The 17,432-nt window shown below is 37.2% G+C and overlaps 1 protein-coding gene across 2 annotated transcripts in view; it reads left to right on the top strand.

Moving 5' to 3' along the window:
• LOC309670797 (cytochrome b5 reductase 4-like) overlaps nucleotides 1-16,383 on the top strand; it is a 42,417-nt gene extending 26,034 nt beyond the window's left edge. For both annotated transcript variants that reach the window (XM_082481900.1, XM_082481899.1), the window contains 6 exons: nucleotides 5,945-6,085; nucleotides 7,275-7,427; nucleotides 8,078-8,228; nucleotides 13,308-13,394; nucleotides 14,729-14,893; nucleotides 15,793-16,383. In XM_082481900.1, coding sequence (XP_082338026.1) covers nucleotides 5,945-6,085; nucleotides 7,275-7,427; nucleotides 8,078-8,228; nucleotides 13,308-13,394; nucleotides 14,729-14,893; nucleotides 15,793-15,847 — 752 coding nt within the window. In that variant the 3' untranslated portion in view covers nucleotides 15,848-16,383. The remainder of the gene's footprint in view (nucleotides 1-5,944; nucleotides 6,086-7,274; nucleotides 7,428-8,077; nucleotides 8,229-13,307; nucleotides 13,395-14,728; nucleotides 14,894-15,792) is intronic.
• Nucleotides 16,384-17,432: the final 1,049 nt, after the last annotated feature.

Below are 17,432 nucleotides of genomic sequence, written 5' to 3'. Positions count from 1 at the left end.
ATGACATTAGTAGGGGTGACTTGGGGGGGTGGGTGTATCTTTTCCCATGGAGAATAAACACTACTTCCTTCTGAAAGTGATTACGAACTTCTACTCAGACCCCTTTTTTGGAAACTAACTTAATTACCAACTTGTGTTCTCTTAAAGACTGTGCAACTATTGGCAGTCGTGTACAATTATTGGCAGATGCGTATAGAGTTCAGTAAAGAATCAAGGTGATGTTTCCTCTGAGGACTGAAATGGGATGTAATTTTGTAGTTTCATGCAGTGGTTTTAGTCCACGTTAAGTGGAAGATCACAGATTTTTTGTTGGTGTTGTTATAAGTAATAGAAGGGAGCAAAATGCTGTTGTGGCACTTGATGTGTATAAGCCAGACTTGTGCTGTGACAGTGTGCTATTTGCTGTGTAACCAGGGTAGGTTTAGAAGGCATTGATTCAGTGGAATCTTTTATTTTGGGAAGGGAGGGAAACCATCTGGGAAGAGCATTGCTGACCTCTTCAGATAATAGGAGCTAGCTTGTGAAATCTAGTCATTAACTGAAGCATGAGGGTACCAATAAATCGATGGTCAGCATTAAGGGTTCATGGTTGTCTTAACTCCAAGACAGGGCTGCAGCCAGGAGTTGTAGGCAGCTGCCTTCCTTCAGCTGTGTCGTCTAATCTCCATTATGTTGGCACTAGCAGCACTTGAGGCTCCATAATCAAGTTACTTGAACAAAATAAGGATTAACTTTCAGCTGGCTGAGGGACACTGTTGGGTGGTACACGCTTGCTGGGGCTGGGGTGGAACTCCTATGAGAGATGGAGGGGCAGTGGAGAGATGTGGCGTTTATTCTTTGAAACCCTGTATCCCAATTAAGCAGGCTAACGTTGCTGCCATAGCATTACTAGGATTATGGCTAACAAGTAAGAAGAAATAAGAATTATCCCTGAAGTTTTATCATTGAATAAAAGCAAGGAATATCATTCAAGGAAAAATTCTTAAATTAAAATCTTTTTTCATAAGGAGGAAGAACGCAGGTGGCAAAATGGTGATGCTCTCCAGAAGGTATCATTATCCGTGCAGCGGTTTTGTTAGTAAAACTCATTTCCTATGCATATGAATCAAGGTGCTGTAGTTCCTGATTCCAGCAGAGGAGGAAGTTCAGTTTAGAGAGTGACGTCTCTAGCCTGTGATTGTATTGGGTTTATGTGGCAAGGTTTTGGTAGCAGAGAGGCTGCAGGGGTGGCTTCTCTGAGAAGAGATCAGAAGCTGTGACTCTGAGACTCGATGACTACAGAAAGTTTGGTCAAACCTAACCTCCTCCCTGATTACTTTCTCTAATTTGAAAATTAGGAATTGCTACTGGGTACTTGCATCATGCTTCAAAATTGAGACCAGTGCCTTTTGCTTATGTATAATTGCAAATCTTATGTCTTTGGCATCTGACAGTTAATTTGGCTTCATGGGTTGCTGAAAGCAACTGTTCTCCCTCAGCTTGCTACTTAGAGGCTGGTGTTCTCTCGTTTAAAGGCTTTTCTGCATTGCCAATTGCTTTTGCTTGCAGATCCAAATTTTATTGGGACCACTGATAATGAACTAATTTTATTTAAGATAGGAAGGAGGACAACCTGAACTAGGAGTGTGCTTAGACCTAGAAAGGTCTCTGTTTTCAAAAATCAGATTGAGTGAATCGGGACAAAAGTTATGTATGGCAAATTAAAAAGAAAAAGGGGGAGGTAAAGGTTAGTTCATTACATGTGGAAAAGGTTGGAATATGTCAGGTTGGAAAGGTTAGAAAATTGTCAGGAAACAGTGAATCAGCTGATGAATCAGTTTAACTTCCCTCTCCACTCTCAAATATCTGGAAGAGCTGATCAGTATTGTGATATATGTTGCCAACCTCCCATATCCTTTCAAGTAATTCTTAAGTCTGCAGAATTGACAGCAATCTAAGCATTTTAATTGTATACTGTACTTTTCGATCTTAGTATGTATTGTTTTTCAAAAGAATGGTAGAAAAACAAATTACAACGAACTTTTTATAAAATTTCTTTTATATCGCTGCTGGAGAGCTGCTGATGTTCTGCTTTACTTCAAGATTGATATGAAATTGAATTACTGCCTTTCATTTTTCAGCACTGTAGGCATTCTTTTGGTGCATCTGAAATGTTTGCTCATTTAAAATAAGCAGTTTGTAGGATGTTAGATGAAAGACATGAGAAAATATTAATGAAGAAAGATTTATTCCATGTCAGAGGCTTCACATTATGTCTCTGCAGGCATTTATAGTGGATAAGTGACTAGCAGGTATTTGAATAATTTAAGAAAACAAGCGTAAGCAGAAAAATGCCATGGCCACCTACTGTGGCAATAGTGGTATGTAATGAATTTGATGCTAATTTAGTCCATGCTCAAATTGCACTTGCAGCTGAGATTTAGTAACCTGAATGTATATTTCCAGGCATAACTACATGTATTTAGATACTTCACCCTTCTAGCAGAGTTTATTTATACCCTTGGAAGCAAAGCCAATTAGAAAGAAGTATGGCTGAGCTGGAACATCTTGTTTAAACCCTTAACTCCTAAACATTTTGTGGCTAAGTATTGTTTGTTTGAAAGCTTTTCTCTGTTTGAAATTCTTTTGTTTCTGTTGTGGTTGAATTGACAGGCTGTGATCCTGTACTTATTAAAGAGGGGAATATTAATAGTGATGGCTGTTCTTTCAGGCAGCAATTGACTGCACTGTTGCAGAGCACTCTGTAACAAGTCTCCAGCTGTCTTGAACTCTTTTGCCTGGGTTTTTAGTCCAGAATATCTGGGAAGAGCAGAATGTTTGGGGTAGTAACGCTGCAATAACTTCAATCCAGATAATTACGTGGAAAGTGATAATTCATTAGATGAAACTACTGAAATATTCAAAGTGGTCCTTAAACGACTCTTAGAGAACGCTGGGGAAGGAGAATGGACAGGCTAGCTTACTGAGGCACTCTCAAGCTTTTTTTTTTTTTTTTGGTGTCTGTTCTTAAACTGTAGCCCTAAGTTAAGAATAAAGTTCAGCCAGCCTTACTGACTTGGGCTTCCCTTTAGTGGTGCTGTTGGAGGTAAGAGCAAGGAAGCAATTGGCAGCAGTCACTTGAGCTGCAGCAATGCCTAGCATTTAGTGAAGACTTCATTGGAAACTTCACTTGAGAAAGAATTTTGGCTGACTTCAGGATTTAGGCCATGTGCAAGTGACGTACACTTACTACAGATTTTTTGGTAGTCTATTTCTGTTCAAAAAAGAATCAGCATGTGATTAAAGTCAGGAAGTAAAGAAACACCTGCTGGTGCAGTGGCAAAATACAAAAGATTGAGGTGCTTCTACTTCTAATTATTAAGATGGAAAGAAACGTTAGAATCACAGACTAACATAGTTGAAAGGGACCTCCGGATGTCATCTGGTCTAACCTCCTGCTCAAAGCTGTCCAGTCAAGGTGTGAATATCTCCAAGGACAGAGACTCTCTGGGCAGCCTGCCCCAGTGTTTGACCAGACCATCCTCATTGTGTTGGAACTGGAGTTGGAATTTCCTGAGTTGCAGCTTGTGCCCTTTGCATCTCATCCTGTTTCAGGAGCAGCTCAGCTATTTATGCTAATGACTTGAGTATTTTTCGATAACACGCGAAAAAGAGGGGAGAAGTAATGTCGCTTCACTGAAATTGCTTCAATGCAGAAAGTGTCGTTAGAAGGGTGTCGTGCTCAAGTATTCTCAGCTATGAACCTGTCAAATTTTGAGAGGCTTTACATGAAAATGTTCACTAGGACTGGTTAAAAATTTTACATTGAAAATGGTAAATGGCATGGTGGGATTATTGTAGGAAAGAGGCGGCTTCTTTCTGCTTTTTGTTTTTTGGGGGGCTTGTTTTGGAAGTATGAACTTTAGATAGTGCTGCTCATGGGATTTTGTTGCTTGCTTCCTTTCTCTCTTCCTTTCTCTTTTTTTTTTTTTTTTTTTTTTTTTTTTTTCATTCTTTGCTGGGCTAAGTTTTCAATATCTTATAGCCCATGAAACTTCCCTTGAGTTACAGATCTAGTTGGGCAATGTGTTACTATCTTCACACTGATATTTCAGGTTACAGCAAAAATACTGCAGTGCTGAAATAAAAGGCTGGCTGAAAAATACTCTTCTAAAGGTAGAAGAGGAAAAGTGACTGCTGGTCATCTTCAATTTACACCTCTAGTTTTGTATCTAGAATTCTGCAATATGCTGTCACTTGCCTTATGCAGCAATTGTTATTCCCATCAGTAGTTTAGGAAAGCTGTTCCCAAGTAGTCAAATACTAACCCATTGTGGCAATAGCAACAGGCTGATGTCAGTTAATAGGCTATTATAGCTGAGAATTGAGGTATACCTTCCTATATTTGGCATTTGTTGCTAAATTAAGCTTTGTAAGCATGTTTCTTTCCAGAATGAAAGCTACTAAGTGGTTGTTTTTGCATCAGTGTCCTTTGTTCTTTGAAGTGCTGCTTTCTTGCTGCTTTACCCCTACTTATGCTCTGCAGTCTCTGGCTGTAATCAGCAGGGCATAGCCCTCTATTTTTTGTGTTTTCAAATCCTCTCTTAGACTATGAAGTGATGTAATGATGCAGATTACATTGTTCAGGATGACTGCTTAGTTAAAACGAGTGCAGGTCTGCCCAGACTTACACTGAGTGCTCTGCCACAGAGATAATTTCCAGTATAAGTGATGGGTTATTGCCCCTGTCATAGCAGAGGCAGAGTAAGTGGCTTATCTTGCTCTGAGCCTATTGTGGGTATAGGGAAAACATTATTTTAAGCTTCCATAAGGTATTGGTGGAACTGGTATAGTTTCTCCCCTTTGTCCCTGAACAAAGCTTAATATTCTGGGGTGTTCCTTCCCTTTTCCCCACTGTCTTTTTCACTGTTTTTTTTTTTTGTTTTGTTTTTTTAATCCCCATTGTGAAGAGGCATGTAAAAAGGGGGTTTTTTTAATAGTTATTCTGGTTAGCAGTGTTCTTTCCCTGATTCCTCACTGTTTCTGAAAAATTTTGGTGGAAATGCAGACCTTGCATAGTGATTATATTATTTTTATTATTATTTTATTTTTAATGCTTTCTTTTTTTCAGTTACCTTTTGCCCAGCATTTAGTTGATGTGCACATTGAAAAGCACTGTATTTGAAACCCATGTCCTTGCCTCCAAAACACCTGTATCAACAAAAATTTGCGTGGTACATATGACCTTGTAGGTGATTTAAGTAAGCATGTGAACACATAACTGGAGTTCGTAATTTCTAGTTAGCCTGAAGGCACCAATTCATGTCTAAAATATTTATTGATAATGCTGAAGTGTGCGTTGCCTCTGTAGGCACAGATGTCAGTTTCATTTTATGTCACGTGTAGGCATTTAAGTCTTGGTATTGTGTACCTGAAAAAATGTGCAAAGCTGTATCAGAAATTGTCGTTGTGCTAATAGCAGTGAAAGTGCAACGGTGTGGGGTGGTCAGGCCAATAAATATCTGGGATGATGGGTGGGTTTAGATAGTCTGTTAATGAAGACTGTGGTGCTGTGCCTAGCTTATGTTTCATTTGGTCACCCAAGCTGGTTTTAGTCTGCATATGTGTATTCGTGCTGTCCTCGTATGGTGAATTTAGTGCAGATGCAGTGTAGTTAGTACAAGGGGTTGTGCTTTCTGCTACTGTTTGGTGGTTTTCTACATATTCCCAGTCAATGCTGGTAACTCACAGATTGTCTGTCATCAGCCTAGTGTAAGGCTATAAATGAGCCATTAGTCCAAAATTAGAAAAATAATTATAAGTAATGATACAAGAAACATCTGTTTATAGTATTTTTATAACTATGTAGAGTGAAATACATACCTTTCTCTATCTTTTATTAGAAGATGTATAAGAATAGAAAGACAAATTGAGGCTTAAGTAACAAATAAAACCATGGTTTTAGGACTCTTCTACAGAAAATGCAAGTTGGTTTCGAAGACGGAGGTTACCCACGACACCAAGCTCTTGTGCTTAATGTTGCCTAAAAGCACATATCTCCATGTTCCCACTGGACAACACGTTTACCTCAAACAAGTCATTGCAGGTAAGAAACATTAAGAATGTAGCCACGGTGATATTAACGTAAATCCCTTTTCATAGTCTTGGGAGAATGCCAAGTCCGTGACCACTAATGCCCTGGTTGTAGTTAGAAAGTCTCTGCTTCCAGGATCTCGCAATCAGTGCTTAATACTGAACTGACTGGATTAATGTTGCTGGAAAGCTGACTGTTGAAGTGGCTGGCATTTACTGTTGACCTGCTTGGCTCTTCTTTCAACGCTTCCTTTAAAACATTTTCTCTACTGAAGTAGTGCTGTTCATCTTTGAAAAGGGGAAACTCATTGTATGTGTTATATAGGATTAGTCAGTTCCTTTTGGTTTGCAGCTTTTTTGGCATGCAGAGGGTAACGTTGCAATTTTGCTTTTTCCTTTTTTTCTTTCTTTCTTCTGGGGGTTTATAGCAGTCATGGAAACGCTACACTCCAATTGCATGATATTAATGATAACATGAGGTTGTTAGACGGATGCATCTTAAAAAGCTTTGTTTAAGCACTATTCTTCAAAACAAACTTAAAAAGATAAAATGGGAGGTCAAAGAAATATCTGATTCATTTTTTTAAGGCTACTTTTAAAATTTGGATATTAATGGTTATGCTGGTCACTGTACTTCTGTTGCACTATGCATGATAGAGAGATTTCTCAGCAGAATTTTTAAATATCCTTCAATTGCGCACTATTTTCTTCTCCTCCTCCTCCCTGCCCAATTCTTTGCTGGTGTCCAACTCTTGCAGTCTTTTTTCTACCATTATACCATAGGTTTTTGAAATGATAGTGGAAGAAAAAAATAATCATGCAGTACAAAGAATCTGCTATTTCAATTTAGAAAAAATCCAGCTTTGGTCCTTGAAATGAAATGTAAATGTTTAGATTTTCATGATCATTGGGGATGACTCTAGATCTTTTCTTCCAGTGTTTTGAATTGCTAAGTAGTGTAGAAATAATAACCTGTACAGTGGCCTGAAGATTTTAATTGGAAGTGGAAGGCTACTGTAATAAGAACTGGTGCAGGGGAAAGTAACGTACTTGCTTAAAAGCATGCGATGGTGTTATTTTTATGGGATATGCAGATTGTTTGTTTACTGTTTGTTTATTTTTGTATTTGTCTGCACTAAATTTGCTGGATATAGAGTAATTTTCATATTACTTCAGCTGCTTTTTTTTTGTCTCCTGTCTAGGGACAGAGGTAGTAAAACCATACACACCTGTACTGCCTTTTTTGCCACTGGATTTCAAAGAACCATTTTGCCATGATGGTGCACATATATATTTAATGATTAAAATTTATTCCTGTGGACTGTTCACACAGGCACTTGACCACCTAGAAATTGGTAAGCCTATGTTGGGTGTTTCTGTATTTAGTTTTACAGCGGTTGCTTTATCTTTTCAGATTCACTGTCGGACTATTGTGATGTTCTTACCATTTACCTACTTATACATTGGGACAGGCTTATAACTTTTTAAACGTTATTCTCCATGCCCCAAATGTACAAGCTTATCCTCACTGTAACTAGGAGTTGTCCATTACATAAAGTTCTCCTGACTGATCTTCCAAATGTGTATTTAATTGTTCAGATGTGTCAACTGTATCACACATGATAGTTGATTACTTTGTATTTGATTCTATATAATCTTAGATCAACTTTTTGTACATTTGAATAAAGTAAGCTAGGTCTGTTTTATAGATTAAAGACGCACTTCCTTTTCTGCTCCAGATACAAGGCAGATTTTTAACACTGACTTTGCAAATGTTTTTGTACTCGTGTCATGTAAAATCCGTCAACACAAGACATTTTAATTGAACATCTGTTCTTTTAACAAGAATGATCCTTGTGTGAAATGTATAGTACCCTTCTGAAAGGAACCCTAATACTACAAAGATGAAGGCAATATGAAAGGGCCTTTTAAAAATCAGAATACTAATTAGCTTGTTTTCATCTTACTAACATTTATCCTTCTCTTTTATTTTATTTTTATAAAGGAGACTATATTTCTGTCAGCAATCCTGAAGGTAACTTCAAGAAGTCACAGGTTCAAACTGTGGAAGATCTCTTTTTATTGGCAGCAGGCACAGGCTTCACACCAATGGTTAAACTGCTGAATTTTGCTCTGACTGAAGTTAGTTGCCTCCGGTATGTATAATTATGATTTAACCCCAAGCTGAAATAATCCACAGGAAGGATGAAGCGTAATGGGCAAGCTTCAGTGTTAATGAAACAATTTTAAAAAATTAATAAATAGTATGAAAGCATTTTTATTCAGCTTATGCCAAAAGCTGGCATGCTTTAGGGAAGAGTCCGTGAGAGTCTTAGGGAATTTACACATATGCGGTTATTTGCTACATCAGAAAAATGGATTGACTTGCATTTTGGATTTTAGTTGTCATACAAATGAGCTCACCAAGTAGAAAATCTGAGGGTTTTTTTAGAACTAGCTGTGCATTTGAGTGCCTTTTTTTGTATTGAATGTAGATACTTTTTTTTCAGACTTGAGGAGGTTTACAACTTTTTAGTTATGACCTCTCTTTAATCTATTAGAATAGCTAGCATACTTTTATATTTTTTTACCTGCTAAGCAACAGTAACACGCTTTTACCAGGTAAGTTCTGGTTTTTACGAAAGCATGACTTATATAAGCCTAGCATTGAGTATATTCAAATGCATTAAAAATTTGTATTGCATATGCATTCTGTACTCTGCTTGTAAAAAGTCTACAAAAGAAAGTATTACTTCTTGTTGTTCAAGTGAACAGGACATTTTGGCCCCTTACGTCCTTCAGAACCCCAGAACTAGTACTTCTGCTTGAAGTCATTGTCCATTTACAACTGTAATGTAAATTAAACTGCAACGTTGAGTATAAATAAATCTCAACTGAAGAGAGTAAACAATAGCTAAGCTTTAAAAAGCAATGCAAATAGTTACTGGAGGGGCATACTTTGATAGAGACGAGGTGTGCTTGCACAACTTTTGCTAAAAGTTTGCCATTAGAATCATGTCTTGCAGAATTTCTTAGCAGATTACATTTGTTAATGTGAACAAAATTGTGTAATTTGGGATACTACAAAAATTAAAAATATGCCTGACTTTTTTTTAAAGCTGTTGCAGAGGACAGTTCAACAGACTTGCTACTGTTTTCCTGTACCTTCGATTTCAGACTCTTGTAATGGAGATTAATTTCTAATACTGGGATTTATTCAATATAAGCACAGGATGTTTTGGTTCATTATGTTTTTATGAAGCACATTTTGAAACAACATAGAAAGATTAATTGGACGCTAGTCTTCATAGTAAAGCTAAAAAGGATTACATGTACTGCAGAGGTCTGTTTCTAGGAAAAAATCTAAACCCAGATGTTATATTGTTTATTGTCCAGTGATTACATATAATCTTATTTTGTGAGCTGTGTACTGCTTAGCTTTTCCAGAGTGTCATGGATTGTCAGTAGTGAATAACGCGTCTGGCTGGCTTTGTGAATCCAAAAGATAAATCTATCATCTGACAAAATGCTTGAGAAGCACTACTAAGTGAATTTAGAATAATTTAACTTTTTTTTCTCCTTGAGGGGGAAACTAGTATGTCAGGTAAAGGTAGCTGTGATAATATGAAAGCAAAACTAAGGAGAGTGTAGTAAAAGATACAAATCTTGACATTTTGTCCATAACCAGAATAAACAGAGTATACAATGTGTATGGAAGACCACTGCTGCATAGATAGTGCTTGTATCTACGCTGCCCTTGAAAAATGACCAGCGTGGCTTATTTTAACTCTCTTCAGCACAATTTCTTGTGGGAACTCAGTGCTGAAAGTTAGCTTAGGATGCAGCAACATCTGTTTTCTTACTAGGCAAAGTAAATTAATTTTTCCTTCTTGCTGTGGAGGCTTGTTAGGTGCTGGAATTAATTGATCTGGTAGAGGCTCTGTTTATATGCAGACACTTAAAGCTTGGTGTTTCTGACTGCTCTAGGCAACTTAGTTTCTTGGCCTTATATTTGCTGTTTAACTCACACTTTGTCTTTCGGGAATATACTGCAAGAAGGTCTTGATTATATATGTGTGTATATATATTTATATATACTATTTCTATACGTGAGATTATGTGTGTATATAAACAGTGTAAATACAATTATCTTGTTACGAAAAGTAAATGGGGATGGCATATGCTAGACCACAAATTGCAGAAAGTTGAGGAAGGATCTGAATAATGACTGACCTGTCACTTGAGGGTGCAGAAGCAGCTTCTGTCTAGTGCTTGACGAGTGCTGCTGAATCTCTGAGGCTGCACTCTGAGCGCTGAGGAATCCACAACTTCCCTAGACGGCGTTTGCTGTCACGTAATAGGCTTGGGTCATTGGATTTCCATTCTTACTGTCTAGCCAAAGTCTCCCTATTACCTTTTAAGTCTGTTATTTCTTGCCTATGGTGTGGAAAACGATTTGGTCTCTTCCTGTCTGCAGTATCCTTTTGTGCTTGAAGTGATAATGCTCTTGCTTCAGTCTTCTTTCTTCTCTTACAGGCCAAATTGTATTTGGCCAAAGTATTAATTTAAAAAGAATATCAGTCCTCTCTGCTGTTTTTTCCTTCTTAAGCTGAGATTTTTTGCTTCTTTTTACTGGTGGAGTATAACTGCAGTCAGATGGATACATTTTTTAAATAAGACTGAGGCACAAAGGCACTAAACACTAAGTAGAGGGCTAACGCTCTTAAGTACATATAGGATGCTTGCAGCCTATTCTTAATTCTCCTTGATAGTTGTATCTTGTTTCCTCTGCAGCTTTTCCTTCCTAAACTACCACTCTGTTCTCGTATTCACTGTTAATATAGTGTTCCACTTTCATCCTCACTTTTCTCATTTTGAAGGTGATTTTGTGACTTTTTCTCCCTCCTCTTCTATCTCTGTGTTAAAATCAGGTGAAGATCTCTTTAACTCCTCTCCCTATACAGCTTTCCATAAAACCTTGCATACCAAGTTTTGAGTTTATTAAAACCTGCACCCCTTGTAGTAGTTACCAGTATGTCAGATTCTCCCTATTTCCTTCCAAAGAGCTGATTTAAGTTTGTCATTTGTTATTTAAACGTCTGTCATCATTTGCTCAACCAGCTATTCTGTACTGGTGGGGATCATATCTAAATCTTTTTCATTTTAGCTGGTTTTGCCCTCATGTCTAGAAAGACTGTTACCAGTTCATTCAAAATTTGGGGGGGGGGGGGGGGGGGGGGTATTTGTTTTTTTTTTTTTTTTTTTATAGTGCTGAGTACTGAGCCGTACTGCAGCAGACATATTTATTTACACTGGGGAGCATCAGTAAGTGTGTCTCAAAGCATTATTCTCCAAAAACCCAATTTCTACCTTTGTGCCCAATGAACAAAATGTGTGGCTTTCCTATACACCTTTTATTGACTCTTTTCCCCACCTGACTAACACTAGATGCTGTGGTGCATGTGCTTTGACAGCACTACGTTCCTGAAGTGGGCTTTATTTTCCATGTTGTCAGGGAAGTGAGCCCTGGGAACCATGTAAGGAACCTAGATTTTTGATACATGCTAGCTTCTGAATAAGTTGATTTTAGTATTTAAAGGTGCAGCATAGCTGATTTGGGACTGTTTTGTTCTATGCCAGGCGAGTTTTCCAAAGCCTCTGTGTTGTAAAGTATTTTGAGTTGTGATGCATTTGGAACTTATTTCTCTCAGTAACACTACTGATGATGTGCGTTATATACAACGGTCATACCTCAGTTTTATATTTTGGCAGCAGAAAATGAATGTGCTTCTTAAGTAAAAGATGATCTTTTATTTTTGGCATCTGATATAGCTTGTAAGACATTTCCTTGTATTTTGAAGTGCTACCAAACTGCAAAAGGGGAAAAAGTTAGAAGTCAGAAAAACGTAGTATCTTCAGACTGAGAGAATACAGACTTTTAAACTGCAGTTGAAGAACAGCTGGAGATCGTGAGCTCTCCACAGAAGCCCTAGCATATGTGATGCTCATGTGTGAAAGATGGCTCTCTGCAAGGTACAAGGATGAGGTGATGGGAATTACTAGTTTCAGTGCAGCATCATATAAACTTACTGTGTCTAGTGCTAGTCTCTTAGAAGCAAGGCCAGATGTGTAAAAGAGACACTGGGTAGTGCAGTGCCTTGTTTATGGAACTGTGTGGTGTGAAAGACCAGCAGGCTTAGCTTAGTCTCAGTGGTGGCCCTGACAGGTACTCATGTGGTTCTGCATATGTTTCTGTGCCAGAGATCCCAGTGCTCCAGCTTCCTGCAAGTACGTCACTGAACTTGCTGCTGCTGCCACCACAGCAACATCCTCTCTCTGCTCAGGGCTGTGCCTGAGTGGAAAAAACAACAGTAACTTAACGCCCCGTGGAGTGCAGTTCAGGGACTGCTTGCATTTAACAACAGGTCATCTGTCTTATATCAGTTGTCCCCAGGGTATCAGTCTGTCATTAGCAATAAAGGAGAAGTTAGGTTTATGTGGCTTCATCAAACGGTAAATTCTGTTTTGTAAAGTCAGTCTTTGTGTTTTACCTCCACTGTAGCATAAAAATCTGAAGAGATAATAGCACTGACCTTAGTGACAGAGCATTTATTTTTTTATGTGAGCTACCTGGCAAATACAACGCCTGTAAGCAGTAGCTTTTGAGGTGAGTAGATCAACAGTAATCAAAAAAAAAGTATGAATAAAATAACCTGGTACAGAGCTGTAGTTTGCTGGTCAGTTATGAGTTCATTTTCTCTTACTCCTATGTGTTTAGATTCCATCGTTATGAAATTAATATTGACATAACCTTTTTGAAATTCCAGTTTCACCTCTACAAGCTGGTGTGTGTAATATTAAAAAGGTGTGCAGAGTTCATATACCAGTTATTAATTGAAGTAGTAGTGCTCAAACAGTATTGAGAAACCACTAGATAAAACTTCACAAGCTATAGTGTATTCTCAGTCAGGTATTAGGAACTTCAAGAGACTTTGTTTTTCTTAGGACAGCAGTCCCTGAACTGGGGTTATGACATTTGGAAGAGAGGTCACAAGTTCAACATACTTTGAGGTACAGCAAGAAAAATATTATATTGAGTTAGTGGCAAAAAGATTGGAGGATTTCAGAGCTGCAAAACAAACAAACATAAGATAATGCACTAAGTTCTGATTTTTTAACATGTTTCAAATACAGAAACAATCTGCAGGTTTTTTGTTTGTTTTTTTTTTTTTAAGGACAGTGAAGCTGATCTTCTTCAACAAAACAGAAGATGACATACTTTGGAGAAACCAACTAGAGCAATTAGCTCTTAAAGATGAAAGGTATTTATCAGTCTTGTGGAGAACAATTTGTACAGTCCCAGAGTAGACAAGAACAAGTCTTGGGGCTTAGACTTAACTGTACAGCTTTGGCACAAAGACAGATACTGATTCTGGAAACTCTTTGCTAAGAATTTAATGAGACCTAGGGAGTGGAAGGAGATGTGTTTGTATTGGTCACAGATGCACAGCAGCAGGCTATGTCATTCTGTTCTGTAGGTCCCATAGGAAGCCAGGGTTTTGATTTGACTGATACATGTTTATTGGAGATGATATGTGAGATGAGGTGATTAAGACTGCCTGGGAAGCTTTTTGAAGGTGAAGAAAATTAGCCTTAGCAACAGAAAATACAGATAAGCAAGGAGAAGCACAGAAGTGATAGAAGTGCTAGACAAGGAAAATGTACCCTGGGAGCAACATTCTGAATTTAGAGAGAAGTCTTGAAAAGTCTCTTTGGTGTCACTTAGTTGAGAAAATTACAATGAAATTACGGTTAAAATGCACTAGTGCACATGTAATGTCAATTTAGTTTAGTAGGTCATAGTTCTGTCAGGAGACAGAAGTCAGGGTGCCTTCTAATTTCAGTAACTTTTCTCTTACCCCTAGACAAATTGTCACTGCCTTAAGTAAGCATAAACAAAGGGTACTTCTATTATGTTAAATCAATTCTTCATTGAAATTGTATGAATAAACGAATTTCACTTGTTCCTTCACAACACTGAAGTGAAAAATCAGTATTATTTCATAACCTGGTGATGTCTGGCACGTTCAAAGCTTCATAGTTTAGACATTGTGCAAATTTACAGTAGAAAACCCTTCTCCCTTTCACTAAGAGCCTCAGATACACAAGTGCTTGTTTTCCTGTTTTTTTACTCAATAACTACCCTGTTAGTGGGGTTTTTAAAACCTCTGTTAGTGAGGTATTCTCTCATTAATGAAATTTTACTGACATTTTCACAAGTTTGGCTAAGCATTCTGATTCCATTACTTTTGTATTGAGCTCCACCAACATTTGTTTAAGTGAATAACAGAACAATAAAATCTGGGCTTTAGTATCTTAATGCTTACCAGCTGTTTTTCTTTGTAAGGTGAAATATACTGCTAACATCTTTAAGATTGAAAGATTTGGGTTAAATAATTAAATACACAATACTGGAGGTTATTTGATTGACTTGATTGGTAGTAACTAAATGTCTGAGACATCTGATGCTGTGGAGTGGGAGCTGAGCAGAACAAGAAGGTAATCATAGGAAGCATCAGTGTGTCAGTCACTAGCATTTTGTGTAGCAGATTTCTAATTGGAGGCTGTATTTCTGAAATAGTCTTCTGCTTACCAGGTTTGATGTTCAATTCATTCTTTCACAACCAACGAAGGACTGGGTGGGTAAACAGGGGAAGATTTCTTCATCTCTTCTCTCTGAGTTTGTGAAAAGAAGCAGGAAAGACTCCAAAGTGCTGATCTGCATCTGTGGTCCAACGCCATTTACAGAACAAGGAGTACAGTGAGTATTTTAAATGATGAACTAGACGACAAGGAGTTTTTTTTAATTTGAGCACCTAACCAGCTATAGTGTTTCTGATTTGGTAGTCTTTCATAAACAGCCTTATGTTTTCTTCTTTGCAAGAAAAATTTTAAATTGAAAAATCCTGGCATCATACTTTAGCCATATATTTAGTGTGTAGATAAGTAAATATAAGCAATAAGTAAATTTCATGAGCTCTAGTAAGTCAGCCAAAACTTTCTAAGAGCATCTCTTTAACAATGGCATTTTTTCCCCAAAGCTTTAAATGCTGCCTTTGATTTGATGTTCATAGAAAAGTTGCTGTAATAGGAAAGAAGTTTTCTGTGTTGCTGTTAGCTTGACAAACTACATTATTAAAAGTAAAATTTAAAGCAGTTGTTTTACCAGAGGCACTTCTCTTGGGTTTTGGGTTTTTAATTTTTATTAATGCATTTATTTATGTCTGTGCCTGATACTTTCCTTATTTCATATGCCATATATTTAAAGATAAAAGGCCTTCTAACTTTCTCTTGCGTAGCTTCAAAATATTGAAACAATATTGACATCACTTGCATGTCTGCAGCCCTGCTGAAGTCAAGTGCATGGGTCTGATGGAGGGTGGAACTGGCCATTAATTATGCTACCTCTTGAGAAATCTGAGATAATTCAAATGATATCTATATTTGGGTTTAGAAAATTTTTCAGTAACCTAAAAGATCATGTAATGCATGCGAGCTCCTGGTCATGAATTGTTTTCTAAACGTATTTGCAGAGGTAAACTTCATTGTGCATGTCTGAATAAAAACAAGATAATGGTGCTGAAGTTATGCTTCAGCTGTGTCTGTGGTGGGTTTGGGGTTCCAAATATTAATATTACCAATTTGATTTCTGACTTTCAGATATCTGAAGGATCTTGGATACTCCCAAGAAGAGATACATGCTTTTACTGCATAAACCCATATGAGGATATCAATGTTTGTTTGTGTAATTCAATCTTATTTATTTACCTTCATGAATTTAATTGAGAAGCAATTTTTTAAGACTTGATATTTCACTCTTGGTACCAAACTGTTTCTTGGAAGAAATATATCTTTGAAAAAATTTTATACTGTGTTTTATCTTGTTTTTGTAAATATTTTTCCTAATCCAGGGTATTAATTTATTGTAGAAGCAAGCAAAAATGTATAGTATATATTATGTAAGATATTTCAGGTTGTTGGTTCATGAGAATTCTTAAATTTGACAAGCACTGATTTAAGTTTTGACTTGAAAAGCTTATTATTTCTTACTGTAAAAAGTCTTCAGAGCAATACTGTCTGAAATTAAATATTGCACTGTAACTCAGGTAACCGGTCATTGAAAAATGTTCTTTTCCATCTGAAATCTCTATTTGACTTGCAAGTGATCTGGATACACTTTTGGCTTTGTAAACAAAGAATAAAAGTACCTTTGGTAAAATATAAACATTTACATCAAATAATAAAAATTAATAATTTTACATTACTTTGTGCATTTTTGTGCATTTCCTGTATATTCAGTTTATAACGTGTTATAGAAAGGTTTGCGCAAGCTTAGGACACCAGCTGAGAACTCAGAACAGTGGCACAGACTCTTGGTCTCCCACAAAACTTTCTATGTGACCTCACTGATATTATACATCCCTTGTTATGAGACATTCTGAGGGTAAGAACATGACAGCTTATGTCCTGCAGATACCAGGGTAAGGACCATAGAAGTATCTAAAAATATTTGATAGGTTGCAGTAGTATTAAAGGAGGTTATTTGAATCATTGGGTTTTTTTACTCCATTACTAAAAATACGTTGTTATGAGGCAGTAATCTGCTGTCTAATAATAGTTAGGAGTAAAAAAAGCAGCAAAGCACCTACCCCCCTTTTTAGATGTTGTCAGTAGTATCTGTAGGCATTGTTTTGTATGACATCTAGCACTATTTGCATCCTTCTGTTGTGTTGAATGGGTATTTCTTCCTCCTAAAAAGCCAGAGTTGCAGTTGTGGCATTAATACTTCAGTGTTCACAAAAAATACTTTAATAATACCCTTTTAAAAGGTTAAATTGCTCTCTGACAGTGACTGGCTATGCTAAACTGAGCTGTCATCTCTTCAGTGCCCTCTCGTTTATTAGACTTGAAGTTAGAAGAGGATCTGTGTCAGTCATTGCCCCGTAGCTCACAAGATATTTCAGAAGAGACAGTGGTAGTGTCATCATTTTGTCATCTAGAAGGATCTAAATGTTTTCAGTTATAATTTTGCAATGCATTATTTGTGGAGTTTTGTACTACAAAGCTCTGAACGGGTTTCTCTTCTGCTGAGAAGAAACATCAGTGCTATGCTGGAAAAACAAAACGCTCATTGAATTTTATAATTTTTTTCTGTCACAAACACAAATTTACTGTGGTGACTTAAAAAATTACAATTTGGTGTTAGTGACTAAACCTTACAACTTCCATAGGATACTGAGGATTTTCTCATGTTGCCGTCACCCAAGATCTGATGGGATGGTCTCCTGTGTGAAAGAATT

The sequence above is a fragment of the Vanellus vanellus genome (assembly GCF_965231255.1).
Source record: "Vanellus vanellus genome assembly, chromosome: 3".
NCBI classification, from domain to species: Eukaryota; Metazoa; Chordata; class Aves; order Charadriiformes; family Charadriidae; genus Vanellus; species Vanellus vanellus.
The sequence above is the reverse complement of the archived record's forward strand: the minus strand, read 5'-3'. Positions and strand labels throughout refer to the sequence as shown.